Below are 18,093 nucleotides of genomic sequence, written 5' to 3' on the forward strand. Positions count from 1 at the left end.
GAAAGACCGGAAGTATAACAAATACTTCATCTTATGCAGGTGTTCAACAAGGACAGTGGACTTGGTACACAGCCAATGGTTGGGTTTGCCAGAGCAAACAGGAAGAAGTGGGCAGTGTTTTGCTATGTTTGATTTGTGACAGTGACAAAGAGCGCAGGAAGGAGACGTGTGGACAGGGAGATATGCAGATTACAGAGAAAAGCGAGTACGTGTGTGATAGCATGTTAATAATATGAGAGATGCTTCTGGCAGAAACCTGATTTAAATGACAAACCGATTTTATCAGTATACTCACACTCTGGAGGCCTTTTTGATAATATTTAAGGTGATCAGTGTACATTTGTATACACTCACAAATGGTGTGATACATAAAATTGAACACAAACCAATATAACATCTTAATATACAGTCAGAGGTTGGTTCATATGGTTCCCTCTAGTTTAATTCCACATCTCAGCTACTAAGAGAACATGTCTTATTAGAATCATTTCAAAGCACCTGTGATACAGTGGGCAGTGAAAGCCAGTTGTGCGCCAGGCTGTTTTCTATAGCTGTTTGTCAGCTAGAGCCATCCAGTGGTGCTTCAAGGAACTTTGAGTTCAGCCAAGAGAAAACAATGAGGCCTTCAATAGAGACACTGGCCACAATTCATTGTTGGGATTTTCCTCCTTAGAATTAAACAAAAACTGAATCGCAGCCTGGAACCACTGTTCTTTCAGTGAATGAGGTGACTATTGCTTGTAACATATTCCATTCATTGTATCTTGGATTTAGGGATTTTGTACATTTGGGCCACAGATGTTAGCAGGTTTTTAGTGGTATAAAATGACAGTTCTTTGCCAGGGCGCTCTGGAAAAAAAAAACAAAAACATATTCTTAATTACAGTTAGGTTTTTACTAGTTAACGATACATAAAAGTTTGACCAAATCAATTTTAAAAACATGAAAAAGGTGTATGACTTCGATTTAAACCTGCGTCATTACGAGAGCTTAATAAGACAGTAGGCAAATATTGTCATTATTATTGCTGTAATTATTTTATCCATGACCAGACAAGCTGACCCATAACATAATCCGTTTCCATGGGAACGCTCTTAATACGGAGGCTCGCTTGGATAATAGGAGCTGAAACGCGAATCGGCCAGGAGCAGCAGGAGGCCATGGCTGGATGACTGACGTGGAAAGTGTCAGGAGTGAGTAACAAACTTCGGGAGGGAAAAAGTCTTGAGAGAAACATCCACCGGTTCTGTGTAAGCTCCTGGAGGTTTCACTGGGCACAACAGAATGAGTCTCGACAAAGCAGAGCTGTGTGATTCACTGTTAACCTGGGTAAGTTTGATATTAGCGAGGTTTGGTAGCAAAGCTAACATCCGGCTAACAGGTGACAGCAGGTGGTGGCAAAGTAAGGAGGATAATAACGGCACTTTTGTAAATTAAGATCTCACATAATCGATACAGAGTTACTTTATTGACTGAGTGAGTTAACGTATAAGGAGTTTGCAGGTACTGGAAGTTGTGTGTTTTGAAGCTAACTATCGCTAGCCGGCCAAGCTAACCAGCTAGCCAGACAGCTTAGAAGTTTACCCTTTGTGATCTGTTAGCTTGTTATCTGTGTTGCCAAACTGACTACAGGGTCAGCAGGCTGATAGACGGAAAAACAAACCCAAATAGCTTAGTGTAGGCTTGGAGTCTTATGCAGTAATGTTAGGTTCTCCAAAATAGTTACTGCTCAAGCTCAAGGAAAATCCACCTGTTTGGCTCTTCTCCATACAGAGGCAAGTGTAGGACTAAACTAAGACACCTACCAATATTAATAGCTGTAATCCCCTATGACTGCTTAGTATCTGACACTTAGATAGTGTTTAGAAAGACTGATTGGGTTAAGACAAAATCCCTTTGATTTACCTTCATTACTTGACAGTTGCTGTAATATTCAGCTCACTATAATGTGATTTACTGCTGGTACCAAATCACACGTATTATTTATGCACATACATACATATAGGTGTGTGTGTGTGTGTGTGTGTGTGTGTGTGTGTGTGTGTGTGTAAGTAAACACCCATGAGTAGTACGCTACATTCTTCAACATTTAGATCCTGGTTCATTTGAGTTTAATAGAAATATGTCTGTGTATCAAATGTATATGTTGGTCAACGATGACTTGTTTAATAGCTAATTCTTAACCTCTTAATTTTCAGTTACAGACATTTCAGGTGCCGTCATGCAACAGCAAGTATGACCTAACAAGTGGAGTGGCCATTGCACATGTGCTGCACAGAATGTAAGGGCACACATATGTAGAAGTAGTTCATATAGTTTGATTATTCAAGTGTACAACATGAACTCAGAGGAAGTTGTTGGCTGTTCATCATCAATCATTCGGAACCTACTCACTAACATTTGCTTATCTATGTGATTTGCACTAAATTGCTTTTTGAATTGCACAAGGCTGTTATCTATGCAAATTTTTAAACCATTTAAATGAATAGAAGCCAGATTTGTGATGTCAGCTTTCTTCTTGCCCAGCTGTGGCCATTGAAGAGTAGATTTGATTTTAGTAAACCAATCTGCCCAGGCCTAATGACATGTTACCTATGGTGGAGTTTTGGTGTTTTCCTCTTATCAATACCTCTGTTGATACATAGACATCACAATTATTTTTGAATCAAGCAAAATGTTATGCTATTCTAAGGTCATTTTAACTGCTTCTTGAGCATTATTCCCATGTGTGTGACATGTGACTTTAATGAAATGTTCTACTCAAATGTCACTGTACTTAGCAGAACAGAAGCACAGGGTCTCATTGCCCTGTGGCCTCCTGTGAATCTTGATGTCCAGAGATGTGTCGTCCTTGTCACTGGAGTTCTCTTGTGCTCTTATTAACAGAGACCCCTCTTGGTTTAATGAGACATGGCTAGGCAGGATCAAGGAGGAGAGCGGGGCCAACTGGCGCCTCAAGGTAATTTGTGAAACAGCAGGATATGACACAATACCCTAAGGCAGCGAAGAATAATCAAACTGTCTGGGCTTCTTTTTTCCCAGATCCTTCCCAGAAGGATCAAGTTAGTAACTCTTGTTTTTTTTTCTTTCAGGTCAGCAACTTGAAAAAGATTCTTAAGAGCATGCTGGAATATTATCACGATGTAAGAAGATTTTTATCCTTTTACTTGATTAAATTTGAATTTGAGTGTGAATTTCTTGTACTTCTTTTGCTAGATTTTTCTCCCTCATTTCCTGTATATCTGACTCAATCCCGTCTAACCTTACTCTCCGTGAACAGGTGCTTGGTCATCAGGTATCAGATGAGCACTTGCCAGATGTTAACCTCATAGGAGAGATGGGAGACATCACTGAGCTTGGCAAGCTGGTACAGCTTGTACTGGGCTGTGCTGTCAGTTGTGAGAAAAAACAAGGTAAGCTGTGTGCTGTAAAAGAAAGGAAACCAAGCAGATGCAGCCATCTGTGAAAACAACACTCAGGATCAGATCAAAGTCAGCTCACATGATTCTTATTTAATGTCAGTCATGGCCTCACCATCACAAGATTTTAAACTGACCACATGCTGTTTTCCCCACAAAAGCCATTTTATAGATTATAATTCCAAAGTAAAGATAATAAGGTTGTTTGCTATTTAAACAGTAGCTTGATGATCACAGATTCTCTGAAAATAGATGCAGTTCTAGTTTGGATGTTTAGCAGATTATTTGTGTTAATCTGTATTTGGCTGCACTGTCACTGGTCTCTGTTGTTGTCTTCTCCTAAACACAGAGCAAATCCAGCAAATAATGACACTTGAGGAATCTGTCCAGCACGTTGTGATGACAGCCATTCAGGAGGTGAGTGAGCCTCTTGCTTATCCTTGGTTCTCTCTACTCTGCAATAATCCCAGCTCTTAGTCATGGTGAATTCACAATCAAAGAAATCCGGATAAGCATAAGACTGAACAGCATCCCAGAAAGAAACCCAACTCTGATATTTCAAAAATATGTTTAGCATTCCATTGACACTGATGGGAATGGAAAAACATTGAAAAGGGGGAAAATATGCCAGGTTTTATTAAACAGAGTTACCCAGAAAATCCAATAAACCTGCTTTTGGGAAATGCTGTTATATTTTCCCATAATTTGATCTTTTCAGTGACTTTCTCATGACTGTTTTGTCTCAGCTTCTATCAAAAGAACCTTCATCTGAACCAGGAAGCCCAGAAACCTATGGGGATTTTGACTACCAGGTGAAAACCACAACACTTTCATTCCCCCTCTGTGTAATTACTCTCCACTCAGTAGATTCATTTGATTCATCTTTATTTTGTGTTTTCCCTCACCCTCTCACTAATGTTTACTCCCTCCTTCTGTGACTTGTATGACATCTCTTCTGTCGCCATGTTCTTTCTTTGTAGTCCAGGAAGTATTATTTTCTGAGTGAAGAGGCAGATGAGAAGGAGGACCTGAGCCAGCGCTGTAAAGATCTGGAGCATCAGGTTAGTCCTATAAATGGGGCCTGTCAAATTTTGCAAGCATTTCCTGAGACCTTAAAGTTATAATCCTTAAGATTTTAGTCCTGGTTGATTTGGTAACAGACATGGTTACTGTGGTAACAGCAAATGCAGTTCAAAACCACAGGTCCAGAATTCTGTGAGTGGCAAACACTCTTTAAGCAGCTATTTTGTCAAAAATATGACAGGAGAGCAAGTGGTGTATGTGTTTTTACAGTGCAGTACAGTGTATTTGCTTCTTTTATACAGCCTGTTCAAGGTGAGAATGTTGCACCTTTATCTTGCCTTGCTGCTCTGTATAAATGGTACAAAAGCAGAATGAAGGGGCAATGTTGTAAGCCGGCAGCAGAGATCGTGACAAAGCCAAATCAACATCTGTGTAAAAGGGAGAGCGAGCATCACAGGTCAGATGCCGACACTGTTGCATTTAATATCACACAATAGCAGATTATCCTTGGGCAAGATACTGAACCCCAAGTTGCCCCCGATGTAGCATTGGTGTGCGAATGCATTTGTGAGTTAGAGCGCTGTGTATATGTAAAACCAAGCAAATGTGAACGTGTGTGTGAATGGGTGAATGTCACTTGTAGTGTAAAGCACTATAAATGCAGTCCATTGCTATTAACTCAGTAAAGGGAGTTTGTTAGCTTGTTGAGGATATGGAGGGGCACAGTCACTTGCAGATCTAACAGCTCACTGTGACTGCCGCTTCTTGTTCACTTACCGCCTGCAGTATTAAAAACCGATTGGCTTTCAAAGAATGCAGAAAATGACCATGTCATGTTGTGTAACAATGTATATTTGATGAACGATCGTTGTCAGTGCAAACCTTGGTGACAGAACAGTAAACAGTTACTGGCTGATATGAGTGAGATAAAGTTAGGAACAGTGACATTGGATTATACTGTGTGCTGCATTGTCTCTTGTGAATTCTTTGAGTATAAGTATGCAATTTCAATCCAGCACAGAAAGGGCAGACCCTACCGCTAACAGTGAAAACTACTATCTGTTACTACTATCATTATGTATATCTCAGACTGGTGAAGTTATTACTGAAAATAATTACATGTAATGGCTGTCACTGTAAAACTGAATAGCATTTTTTGATTCCCTGGAAATCTTAAGGATTAAAACTTTTAAGATGGTGTAATGGGTCTTTGGTTTGTTTTATCTTCCTTTTGCCTAACAGAGCTACATTATCTCAAAAGGCAAACCGTTCTGTGGTGTTTTAGTAATATAAAAACCATTTCAACTCCATATACATGACTTTCAGATACTTAAAGGGTCTGGTTTTGCTGTGGTGTGATTGCAGCATGTTGTTGAATGTGTACCTGCAGCTTTTGTTCTCTGGCTGTTATTGATTAGCCTGCCTGAGACTTTGTGTTCCCATGGCTTGTTTTTGCACCACTGACTGAGATGGGATTCATTTAGGTTTTTTTAAAGAAACATTCTAGTCAATAGTTGCATAACATCAAGATAAAACTGACACATTGCCTTGGGATGGAGCAGTAGCCAACAATAATTTGTACTGCTCTCAGCCCACCTGTTTGTTTACTTACTTAGCCCACGCATTAGGGATTAGTCATTTGTGTTGTTTTGAAAGCTATTTACTTTTACTGGTCCTGTGCTAAAGCATGCAATCTGTCCTTAAAGTTCAGTGTAGGGTTTTGCTGTATTCAAACTGGAAAGATGTCCAGCAGGTAAGTATACACTCCCCTTTTTTTATACTGGAATGCCAACTTGTCTAACTGTAACCTCAGTTCAGCCTGACTCAAACACAAACATCTTGTCAACGCAATCCAACTCTAAACTGCAGTCTCTCCCTTTCTCAGTTCAAACCAACTTCATCAGCCTGAAGTTAGAACATTTCCCCCCTCCAACTCCAACAGTATAACCAATCAAACTAATGGTCCTCAATGAGCTGTGCATATTCATCTATTTATATCATGAGGATCTGGTTTTGTCCCTAAGGCTAATGCTAACAACTCCGCTATTGAGAAAGTTCCATCTGCTTGAGACCATTGCACACCAGCTGACTAACTAGCTTTTGACGACTGAGCATGTGAAATTAGAACAAAGCATGTGTTCGAAGTTCTCTGTGCACCAAAGGTGGTGAGTTTGTCGCTGCACATCAGTGTTTTTCCTCCTATGGATCTATCGAGTGCTAGTTCATCTTTGGATTGTGAAGATTTTTGTTTTATGTCAGCTATCTTTATAATGTTATTCTCTGAGTCAACTTTCAGGACTTTGTTGAAACCTTTTTTTCATGTGCATCTTCTGTCTCTTCTGTTTTTTCCTCCCTTTGTACAACTGTATATTTGTTACTTTGTGTATCGTCATCACTTCTCTCTCAGCAGTCTAATACTGAATCTTTCACTCTTTACACCTCTTTTTGCAACATTTGTCCTCTTTTTCTCCCTCTTCCCCCCAACAGTTGTCAGTGGCACTGGAGGAGAAGTCGTCCCTTCAGGCAGAGACACGTGCTCTGAAGGAGAAGCTGAGCCGCTGCGACTCTCTGGACGCCTCCACCACTGCCATCACTGGCAAGAAGCTGCTGTTGCTGCAGAGTCAGATGGAGCAGCTTCAGGAGGAGAACTACAGGTACAGCCTCTGCACACACATAGAGTCGCATTTATTTGGGGAAAGACTCCAGGGATTCTACCTAGATTTTCAAATGAATGTATAAATAGTAACAGTCATCAGGCCTGTACATAGCAGACGTGTTGACAGTTACATAATTTGCTTAATGGTTCAGAAATGTAACATTCATAAGCAACATATGAGTTAACATCCTAAAGTTTCAACAGTCTCTGATTGAAATCAGAGACTATTGTTGACTCACCTTGCCCCGGTTTTGTATCTTACAATGCATATATCCAGTTTATGTTACACAAACCACTGTTCCTCTAATTGTGCGTTTCAGACTGGAGAACAGCAGAGATGACATGCGTGTGCGGGGAGAGATATTGGAGCGTGAGGTGGCCGACCTGCAGCAACGTAATGAAGAGCTGACCAGCCTGGCGCAGGAGGCCCAGGCCCTCAAAGACGAGATGGACATTCTCAGGTAAGACCTTTTAGCTTTTCAACAGCGTTTGTAATGGAAGAGTCAGTACACTGAGGACTTCTTAAAATGTAATTTATCCATGTGTTGTTGTCCAAAAACAATTAAAACACATCAGTGAGCCACACCCTTACACTGGGCGACATGTTCCTTTATTACAGTGAAAATGTATACAATGTATACATTGTTTTGGTGCTGGAAATGGTCAATTCCCCAAACCAATAATTTCCTCCTGTTTGAGTAATGTTTGCTAAAAACTACTTGAACCTGAGAGCCACAGATAGGCTAGGGAAGTTGAAAAGTGTTCAGAGATGAACTAACACATTGTTTGAACTGATCCTTTGAATGGATGTATTGACAATATCAAAAATGGAGAATATCACCAGCCTTTTCCTTTAAGCAATAGTTCGCCTATTATCATTTTACACTCACAGAAACAACTCCCACACTGCCCACACACAGACGTCCATTCAGCTCCTCATTCTGACATCTGTGTTGATGATAATATGAATTTCATGCATTGACACTGGCTTGCGTCAGAGTTGTTGGTTTTCAGTAGATAAGTACAAATCCACACGGATGTATCGTGTTTAACTAAAAGTCATATTCCTATGCCGGCACTCAACACTCCTCCCACACTCCTTCCCCCCAGGCATTCGTCTGACCGGGTGAACCAGCTTGAAGCAATGGTGGAGACGTATAAGAGGAAGCTGGAAGATCTGGGAGACCTTCGCAGACAGGTGCGCCTCCTGGAGGAGCGCAACACCGTGTACATGCAGCGCACCTGCGAGCTGGAGGAGGAGCTCCGCAGGGCCAACGCTGTCCGCAACCAGCTGGACACCTACAAGAGACAGGCAAGCTGTGGGCTGAAAGGAGGAGGGAGAGTGATACTTGCTCCCGTGTTGACGTCCAAGTGATGTTAAACACATCGCTTGGCTTCGGCACGTGTTTGGAAAACGTTGCAGTTTTTATAGAGCACTCTTGCCAGCACAGACTGTTGCTATGCTCTCTGACTTGCAGGCTCATGAGCTTCACACCAAGCACTCGGCAGAGGCCATGAAAGCTGAGAAGTGGCAGTTTGAGTACAAGAACCTTCACGACAAGTATGACGCACTGCTCAAAGAGAAAGAAGTGAGTTGGCTAGGTCAGGAAATAAAAGTTCAGTTGTGGTGGGGAAAAAATATGCTTATACCACTTTCATACTGTGGTGTTTTATCAGTGTCTGGCATCTGTTTGTAGTGGCTCTGTCTCATATCGTGGTCACACACTAAAGCTCTGTCATATCACTTTTACAAGGTGTTGAGATATAGTTTTTATTTCAGTAATGGCAGTCCTTGTGTGGATCACCATTTGTTGTGATGATTACAGGACTCGCACTGATGCAGAAGGAATTGTTGCCAGGCAAATATCGTACTATTCTTCAGTGGACTCCCACGTCCAGTGTCAGTTCTAGCACCTTCTGCAATCTGACAGGAGTGATTAATGTCCTCAGTGACTTGTGGGAGTAATTAAAAAATACATACTGTACTGACATGTAGTCTACATTTACATTCACTTCATCCATGTCATACTAATCTCACTAAAATAGCATGCAAGTTTAGATACAGGAAACCCCTTACTCCAGGGGGTTTAACGTCATGTTGTAATATGTTATGGTGTTAATCTAATTCCCTACTGTTACTGCTCTCAGCCTAAATGTAAAATGACTTTAGCTCTGTTACCTGTTTATACCATGGGTTGTCTGACATTAATAAATATCAGAAGAGTTCCCTCACTTTTATTTTACAGTGGATTGATTTTATAGATACCATTGGTGACCTAATAAGTCCTTTAATATACAAGCTAAAGCAGTCTGAATTGAAGCTGATGTCATTGTATGTTGTGCTTTGTTCCTTAGCGTCTGATCTCAGAGAGAGACACACTTCGAGAGACAAATGATGAGCTCAGGTGTGCACAAGTCCAACAGAGGTGTCTCAGTGGAGCGGGTGAGTTGTGATCACACTCACTAGAAATAAAGAAGTAAATTTCAATCTGGTAAAATGATCAAAACCAATATTCCACTTGTGGTAGAATAAATTTTTCTTTTATCATGCTGTAATTCAGCAGTAAATCTATCCCCTCTCGTGGCTGACTGTTAATCAAGTCAAATTTATTTCTTGAGTACATTTAGAAAACAGCAGATGCTTTACAGAGAAACATAAATGTCACTTATGTGAAATACAAATAATTACAAAATTGATTGGCTCAATATCTGTAACAGATGCAATTGAACAATTTTAGTCCTAATTACAATCAAGGAGACTCAGTAAAATTGTTTAAAAAAAAAATTATTAATCCATTAATCAAAATGTTGTGGGAATGTGAAATATTTCTAGGTTGATGAAGCTGTTTTATTAAATCTGACACTTAATCCCTCTCTCTCTCTACAGGAGGCTTGTGTGACAGTGGTGTCGCAGTGGGAAATCTTGCTGCAGAGATCATGCCTACTGAGCTCAAGTACATCTGTTGTTGTTGTTATTATTATTATTATTATTATTATTATACTGTATGTTTCTGTATAAGATGTGCTGTAGAGGGGTTAATGTGTGTGCAGCATCAACATCAAATTTGGGCGTAACAGATGAGATTTTCCCTCTAAACCCCTTAAAAAAAAGCAGGCATTGGTGTCATTATCAGTAGCCCACTCATACCCTATGTTCATCTTCTATAGCCTGCGATAAACTACTCAGACACACTCACACTAAGACAGCCACAAAAGTTTATTTTTAGAACTTGAATGCGCAGTTGGCCCCCGAGAAAGTGACACATGGCAGCGCTGCACATTTGGCCTGGGCGTTGTCGTATAGAAGGATCAGTCAACTCCACCACTCTCTGGTCCTCTTCATCTGTCCCCCACTTCATCTGTCCTCTGCTTTCTTCTACCCCCTTCACCTCATAAGCCCTCTCTCTCCTCACTCCTTCAACAGGGAGACAGTGGTGCGACTTCAGAGTGAAAACAAGATGCTGTGTGTCCAGGAGGAGACCTACAGGCAGAAACTGGTGGAGGTGCAGACTGAGCTGGAGGAGGCTCAGCGCAGCAAGAACACCCTGGAAACTCAGAACAGGTAGGGGGTGTGTGTGTGTGTGTGTGAACTCAACATATAGTCCAACTTCTTCTTTGGCAGTGTTAAATAATCATTCCCCCTCTAGGCCACCATATTGTGTGTTCCTGGACATTAAGCTGGTTGTTTGGCTGATAGTAGGAGTGATATCTGCCTAAATGTCAACTCACCCTCTGGACTGTGTGCTCAACTGAGCTGTGTGGGCTGGACTGGAGGACAGACAGCAGAAAGCCAGATTGTCCCTTGACTGTGTGTGTGTGTGTGTGTGTGTGTATATGTGTGTGTATGTGTGTGTTTACATGCCTGTGGGCATGTGGACATGTGGGTGGACTGTGTGTCTGTGTATGTGTCCATTGCAACACCAGGCCCAGGGTGTGGGAAGCATCCTCAGCAACAGTAACAGGAGGAGAGGAGTGGAGTGAGCATGCTCAGTAGAGCAGAGCAGTGAATGGCCAGGCAGCACACTTGGTGGAATGGATGAACGCTGCCTGCAGCAGATGTCCAAGGATCTACATGATACTTTGCAAACATCTTCCACCCACAGAACCACCTTATAACCTTGTGTTTCATCTTTCCTCTTATGTTTTCACATCCTCTTTTTGTTTGGGGCTCTCCACAATGCTCCTTAAATATGACTATTTTCTCTGTTTCTTGTATGTTTCTTTGCTCTTTCTATTCCTAACCTCTTTCCTCCTCCCTCTCTTGTCCTTGTCTTTTTCCAAGGTTGAATCAGCAGCAGATCTCAGACCTGCGTTCTCAGATCGAGGAGCTCCAGAAAGCGCTCCAGGAGCAGGACAGCAAGACTGAGGATGTGAGTGGAGAGAGAGCTGCTTCCTTCTCCTCTGCCTGCTTTTGTCACTTCACACTTAAAACTTACCTCATCACAAATCATAGTTTTCTACAATCTAGTTGACAGAATAAGTTGAGACTATATACTCACTGTAAAGTGTTTATATAGTGAAGTGAAAACTTTTGTTTCCTTTCGAAACTGATCAAGTAGGTGAATCAGATCAGCCCTGATCTTCTTTTGTCTTCATCTGACAATAATCATTATCATTATTATATCATTTCATTATTATGACTATCTATTAGTGTTAAATTAACAATACTGTGATATTATATCAGCAAATATATAACATGCATAGTGTTGCTTCAGAGTATTTTTCTGAAGCAATGATTTTTTAGCAAACACTCCCTATGTGTAAAAGCACTATGTTTGCATGGCACACAGTGTAGTGAGAGATTACTGTTGAACACACTTGGCTGTCAGGGACTGCCAGGTCTGTTCTCCTACGTTTGATACATGTTGTGTGGGAATTTAACCCAAGTCTGCTGTGGTGATTCAGTGTTAACGCCTGCCCCTCTCTGTCTGTCTCTCTCCGCCTGCCCCCATCGATCAACTCTGGCCAAAATCAGGCTATCGTAAGTACGGCCCACCCTCTGTCCAACTGGCCCATGATTTAACTCTTTGACAGCTTGACTTTCACAGCTTATACTGTGTGTGTTTCTCTGTGTGCGTGTGTGACTTAGAAAACCTTATGACTTTTGAGTTTAACATGTTTTTTTTTCCCTCCCTTTTTTAGTCCTCTTTATTGAAGAAAAAACTTGAGGAGCATTTGTAAGTACTCCACTGTTTCTTACATATCATTTATCACATGTGCTCCAAACATTAGCAAATTCACACACTCTTTGATGACACTCTTGATGTGATTATTGCAGAGAGAAGCTCCACGAAGCTCACTCAGATCTTCAAAAGAAAAGAGAGGTCATTGATGACCTAGAGCCCAAAGTGGACAGCAACAGTGAGTCATTTCTTGCTCTCTAATTCCTTCAGTTGCTGCCTCTTCGAGCGCCTGCCACCGTCCACCCTTTCTTCTCCTCTAAAAACTCTCTTCATCTCCATCTTAGTGGCTAAGAAGATAGATGAACTCCAGGAGATCCTGCGCAAGAAGGACGAGGACATGAAGCAGATGGAGGAGCGATACAAACGCTACGTGGAGAAGGCGAGAACGGTTGGTCCACCTAAACAGAACATGTTGTCCACAGCATGTGGCTCTAGCTGCAAAATGAGGGTTTGTGTTTTTTCCCTGTTTAAAGGGGAACTCCACTGATTTTTACACATCAAAGTCTGTTTGCAGGTGTTGGGGAGGACTACTGCACTTGTGGAAAAAAGTTGTATAAAGAGTAAAATCTTATAAATTACCTCCAGCGTTGGTCTCTGTGTCCCACTTCATATCTGCTGCTACAGCAGTAACACACCCAAACCTGCCAAAAGATGATATTTAGCATCAGTTTTGACCATTTCTTTTAAAGAACTGTTCATTGTGAGTGTTATAGGAGTATGACACTGAATCAGGAGAGTTCTCTCGTGTGCAGGTGATCAAAACCCTGGATCCCAAGCAGCAGCCGTTGACTGTTACTCCTGACATTCAGGCTCTGAAGAACCAGCTGACGGAGAAGGAGAGAAAAATCCACCACCTTGAGGTTTGAACGTTTAACGTAAAGACATAAATGAGGTCAGCCTAGCTCTGTTAAATGTCACTAATATGTGACAATCTGTTCCTCTGCACAGCATGACTATGAGAAGAGCAAAGCCAGACATGAACAAGAGGAGAAACTCATCATTAGTGCGTGGTACAACATGGTGAGTGAGTGAACAAATACATAAAAACATGTTGACGGACTAACAGCTGGTTTTAATGTGGAGAAACAGTTTTACCACCTTTGCTCTGATGAAACACTGAAGAGTCACACAAAGATTTTTATTGAACTCTCTCTCTCTCTCTCTCTCTCAGGGGATGGCGCTGCATCAGAAAGTGTCTGGCGAGCGGCTGGGACCCTCTAACCAGGCCATGTCCTTCCTTGCCCAGCAGCGGCAGTCCACTAATGCCAGGAGAGGCCTGACACGACACCACCCAAGATAAAAAAAAATCATCCTGGTGGGAGAACAAACACAAAGCAAAGAGAAGATGAAGTTTGATCTACAGCAAACTTCATCTGAACTCCCGATAACTTTGCCTTTATGCCCTTTACTGGATCGCTGCACCTCAGAGGGTATTTGTCATGCTGCTGCTGCCCCCTGCTGGCTCTTAACAATAGGAGAATTTTTTTATTTTCTCTGTGGAGCCCCAGAGGAGAATGATAACTACTGTGTTTACTCTGCTGTTTAAATTCAGAGTTAACCCATAGAAACAAATGGCTGGAATGGGAGTTGTAGATTGTACAAAGAGGCTGTCTCACCTTTTAAGGTGACTTTTAGTTTTTCTTTAGCCTCTTGGACTCACTCCTGTTTCTTCAAGGTCTCTTTTAAGTCTTTTTTTTTAATATGTATCTTTTATGTTATACACTAGGATGGGATGTGAACTAGTTTTGTTAAGGTTACAGTTTAAATATGGCAGATAAAGGAGGAGTTAGTAGGGGTGATACATTTACTATTGGAAATGCTAAAGAAGACATTAAGCTACACAGGTAACGGTTAATAGACTGAAAACAGATAATGACATTCAGCCGTTAGTACATCTCTCTGGTTTTGTTCATTTGTTTTGAATTTTCTTATAGCTTTTATTTTTGTCTTCTAGATTATGCGTTTTGTGGTGAGAGTTTTTGTTTTAATTTGAAGGACCTTGAAAAGATGAGGGCTGTTTAATGGCTTTAGTCCTGTTTTACCTTCTATTCACTTGAATCTTTTTCTCTTAACGCAATATTCTTAATAAGAATCTATTAGAATTTTCACAAGCTACACCAAAGCACTTTTTGTCTAGATGGGTGGGTTTGTTCAGTGCCTCACTAAAAACTCCCTCTGCAGATGAAATTCAAGTTTGAGACATTTGCAGTGTCCACCCCGTCTCCCTGTCTCAATTGTCAGAAATACATTAACTTAAAGGATGCTGCAGGTTCATTTTAATGTCTGGTGATAATGTGACTTCTGCATATGATTTTCTCAATAATGTTCTCATTTGTTGCCCATGATTTCGATTTTATTGCCTTTTTTTTTTTTTCTTATTCCCTTCCCTCTTCCCAAAGATTGAAGCAGGGTGTTGGTTGTGGGTAGGACCTAATGCACTCACCACTTTAGACTTATGTGAACATAGGCAACTGAAGGCCTCTTAGTTTATCACAAAGACTGGAAAACACTAATGTGATGGAGTTCCTAATTATAATAGCACTAAAAATAATGACTCAACTAATGGCCGTTTACTGGCGCCGACCTCATTTACAGTTCAACTGAACTGGAAGGAAATGTATTCATCAATACGCTGGAATTCTTTTGTTGTCTGTTGACAGGAAGTCGGAGGCAGATACAAAAGGTTGAGCCGGTAATAGATAGCTCATTGATCCACACTGCATCTGCCTTTAGTCACTGCTGGTTAATCTTCCTTTGCAGCAGATATAGTAACTTTAGTATGTCCCATATCAGAGCTGCTGTTTCGTGACTTGTACTCCGTCCCTGTAAATGTCTGTGCTATGATCTACACAGACCAGAATCCTGTTGTTGTGTGCACATGTTTTACTACTGATTTTTCATTATTTTGAGTTGATATTTATGGTGTTTAGTTAGTCATTATCTTTGCTGCACATTTGCATGGCTTGAAGGGTTTAACTTTTGACTTTTTGGTTGTCAGTGTTTGTATCATATAATGGTCTAGTAGATTATAGCATACTGTACTTCACACAGGGATCTGAAGCAAGTTAAAGATTTGTAGTCATTTATGTTCTACTTTTGCACTACAAATAAATGGGATCTAAGAACTGGTATCTGGTGTTGTCTTTATCAGTTTGGTTTAAGATAACCAAAGAAACACACTGTACTGAGAAAACCATTTCTAAACACTTCAGAAGGATCTGAGAAAAAAGACTGGCCCTGGTTTTATCACCTTGGTCCTTCCAGTTTAATTCTGTCATGATCTAAATGCCAAACTGATTAGTCAGACTTCTCACATCCTTTTGTGCAGCTGTCAAACAGTTGGGTTAAACGGTGAAAGCATTCTTTATCTATCACATCACTTTCATCAGCGTGTCTGAAAGACTTGATAACCACCATAACTCAATCCAACGGCACAACACTTAATCACTGAGCTAAATCATGTAAAACAGCATGCTCAGACAAAATGACAAATACAGTACTTATTATATGGACTTGTTCTGTTTGTTTAAAGATTGTAGTAGTTCTTTAGAAAGTAAGATGTATACAAGAATTAATGAAGCTAAAATACTTCAGCTTTACTTTTGATTACCTGAAATCCAATGCGATGAATAATATACACTCTGAATTACAATCCACCCATAAGTGATTACACTCGGAATCAGTAATGATAAAGACACAGGGGCAAATAAGGGAAAAATATATGATTTCAGTAATTGTACTAAAGAGGCCAAAAGCTTAGATAACAGCCACAGATTAATACAGCACATGCAGATCAGCACAGTGACCGCTTTGTGAAATAAATTCAGTCAGTATCAAGTCAGCAACATTGTTTTATTTATTTATTTATTTCAGTTTCAATTCCGGCGCAGCAGGGGGCGCAAGAGCCGCGACGTGACGTCATCAGAAGACGTTAAACATGGCCGACAGTGAGTGGTAGACGGTGAAAGTTAGCAAGAGGCGTTGGTAAAGTCTGGGAACTTCTAAGCGTTTGCTGCTGGTATTTGGAGTTTGTAGTGCTCTGCATCAGTATTTTTATATTTGGATACATCCCACACCTGAACTGGACATTCAAGTTCAGTTCAGTTCGTCCGCAAAGGCCTTACTAAACCGGGCACTAGCCCGCAGTGTTAGCCACGTTAGCAGCCGAACCAGCGCCTGCTTTTGTTTTTGTCAGGAGGTATGCGCTAGAAGGCTACTATTGTGAGGCCTTTTAGCCTTTTTTTTACGTCGCCTTATCTCTTAAAAACTACAGCTTTTCTGAACTGAACGGTGTATTTGTTTAGTCTAACCCCAGAGCTTTTTATATTGTACCGCGGGTGGGGTCCAACCCGTCTCGCAGCGTGTTGGCAGTGCTGTTCATTCAAGGCCAACTTCGCAACAAAGCCATAGTTCCCAGAAAACTGACGGACACATACTCGCTTTTGAGTTGCTGGACTGTGCCTGTGTATGAACATTACACCCAGGAAACATGGACCCAAAGCGTGCACACGGAAAACCTCAGTCGAGCGGCGGCGGCGATGGCAGCAGCGGCGACTCCAGCTGCGGCAGCCCCGCGTCCCCTTCCAGCAGCCCCGCGCCGACAGCCAGCAAAGCCCCGGTGCCCGGAGGCAACGTGTTCGCTAACGACGGCAGCTTCATGGAGATGTTCAAGAAGAAGATGGAGGAGGAGAAGAGGAAAAAGGAGACGCAGCAAACAGGTGGAGACGCGAGAGCCACCGAGCAAGGACAGACATCAGTGGAAAAGAAGCCCCCTCCCGTGACGAGCTTTGTAAGGGGTTTGGCAGTTGTAAGATGAGATAGCTGTAGTTCATCACACACCCAAATTAAAGCACCATGCTCTCATTGACAGTCTAACTGGCACTTGAGTTATTACATCCTGAAATAATGGCCAGTATTTCCGTATTAATTGACAGTAGCATTTCACACACATGCCAGTGCTAGTGTTGTACTTGCATTATTTTACACTGTGACGAAATGTAACAAATAATAGATCAGTCAAGTAAGTCTAGGGATGCTCCTCACTGATGATGGTTTCGCTGGTGGTGCGGCAGGAGACTAAATGTAGACCTTCTGCTCTGGTGTAGTCTCCTTCATTGGCAGTCCACCTGCAAGGGCTCCTATAACGGTTTCAGTCTTCTATCCCCTAACCCAGGTGGGGAAGCGCAGAGGCGGTGTGTTCCTAAAGACCGGCATGGTTGCGAAGAAGCAGAAACAGGACACAGACGTAAGTAGAGTTTGGGAGTGGCGTCAGCATCACCTGTGTGTACTCTCTGACCCTCCCTCAGCTGATCACCTGTGTCTTCCTCTCCTCCAGGTTGAGCCAGGCAAGAGCGATGCTTGGTCAAAGTACATGGCTGAGGTGAAAAAGTACAAAGCCCACCAGTGTGGCGACGACGATAAAACCAGGCCTCTGGTCAAGTAGGCTGCTAAAGGTGAACATGAAATGACAGCGTTTAAAGTGGGGGGGGAAAAAACCATCTGGGAGAAGTTCCAGCCAGTCCTGACCTTCTCATACTGCCAGTAACCAAGTTACCCTTCACATGAGTCTTTCACAAACTGCTTAGACTGACACACCTTTTCTCCCTTTTTTGTATTGGTTTTGTCTTTGCTTGTTATTTGGTGGACGTCAGTGATTTGATCTGGTGTCAAAAGGTGTTTCAGAAACTTGACATTCATCATTATTGTTAAATCTGTTCAAATTTGTCATGTCTGCTTTATGTTAGAGTTCAGTAATAATTTGATTTAATAGCCAAATCAAGGTTTCAATTAAATCTACACTGCCTATTTATGT

General features: G+C 41.5%; 2 protein-coding genes across 4 annotated transcripts; both read left to right on the forward strand.

The window, feature by feature from the left end:
• Window positions 1-1,114: 1,114 nt before the first annotated feature.
• LOC108898628 (hook microtubule-tethering protein 2) lies at window positions 1,115-15,410 on the forward strand. Of its 3 annotated transcripts, XM_018698564.2 has the most exons (23): window positions 1,116-1,329; window positions 2,199-2,281; window positions 2,887-2,959; window positions 3,093-3,143; window positions 3,281-3,413; window positions 3,769-3,836; window positions 4,166-4,231; window positions 4,400-4,480; window positions 6,930-7,096; window positions 7,419-7,559; window positions 8,209-8,410; window positions 8,577-8,687; window positions 9,454-9,541; window positions 9,986-10,052; window positions 10,523-10,660; window positions 11,381-11,468; window positions 12,074-12,079; window positions 12,241-12,275; window positions 12,377-12,459; window positions 12,566-12,669; window positions 13,034-13,141; window positions 13,230-13,301; window positions 13,453-15,410. In XM_018698564.2, exons 1-23 carry the CDS (start codon window positions 1,285-1,287, stop codon window positions 13,579-13,581), a joined length of 2,139 nt encoding a protein of 712 aa, XP_018554080.1. In that variant the 5' UTR covers window positions 1,116-1,284; the 3' UTR covers window positions 13,582-15,410. The 3 variants fall into 3 exon arrangements, with proteins under 3 accessions (XP_018554079.1, XP_018554080.1, XP_018554081.1); XM_018698563.2 differs by lacking the exon at window positions 12,074-12,079 and having other exon boundaries at window positions 1,115-1,329; window positions 10,496-10,660; XM_018698565.2 differs by lacking the exon at window positions 12,074-12,079.
• Window positions 15,411-16,186: 776 nt separating this feature from the next.
• Window positions 16,187-18,090, forward strand: trir (telomerase RNA component interacting RNase). The gene is made up of 3 exons (XM_018698566.1): window positions 16,187-17,070; window positions 17,455-17,526; window positions 17,617-18,090. The coding sequence occupies exons 1-3, from the start codon at window positions 16,771-16,773 to the stop codon at window positions 17,722-17,724; spliced, it is 480 nt and encodes a 159-aa protein (XP_018554082.1). The 5' UTR covers window positions 16,187-16,770; the 3' UTR covers window positions 17,725-18,090.
• The last annotated feature ends 3 nt before the right edge of the window (window positions 18,091-18,093 follow it).

This window comes from Lates calcarifer, linkage group LG11, assembly GCF_001640805.2.
Source record: "Lates calcarifer isolate ASB-BC8 linkage group LG11, TLL_Latcal_v3, whole genome shotgun sequence".
NCBI classification, from domain to species: domain Eukaryota; kingdom Metazoa; phylum Chordata; class Actinopteri; family Centropomidae; genus Lates; species Lates calcarifer.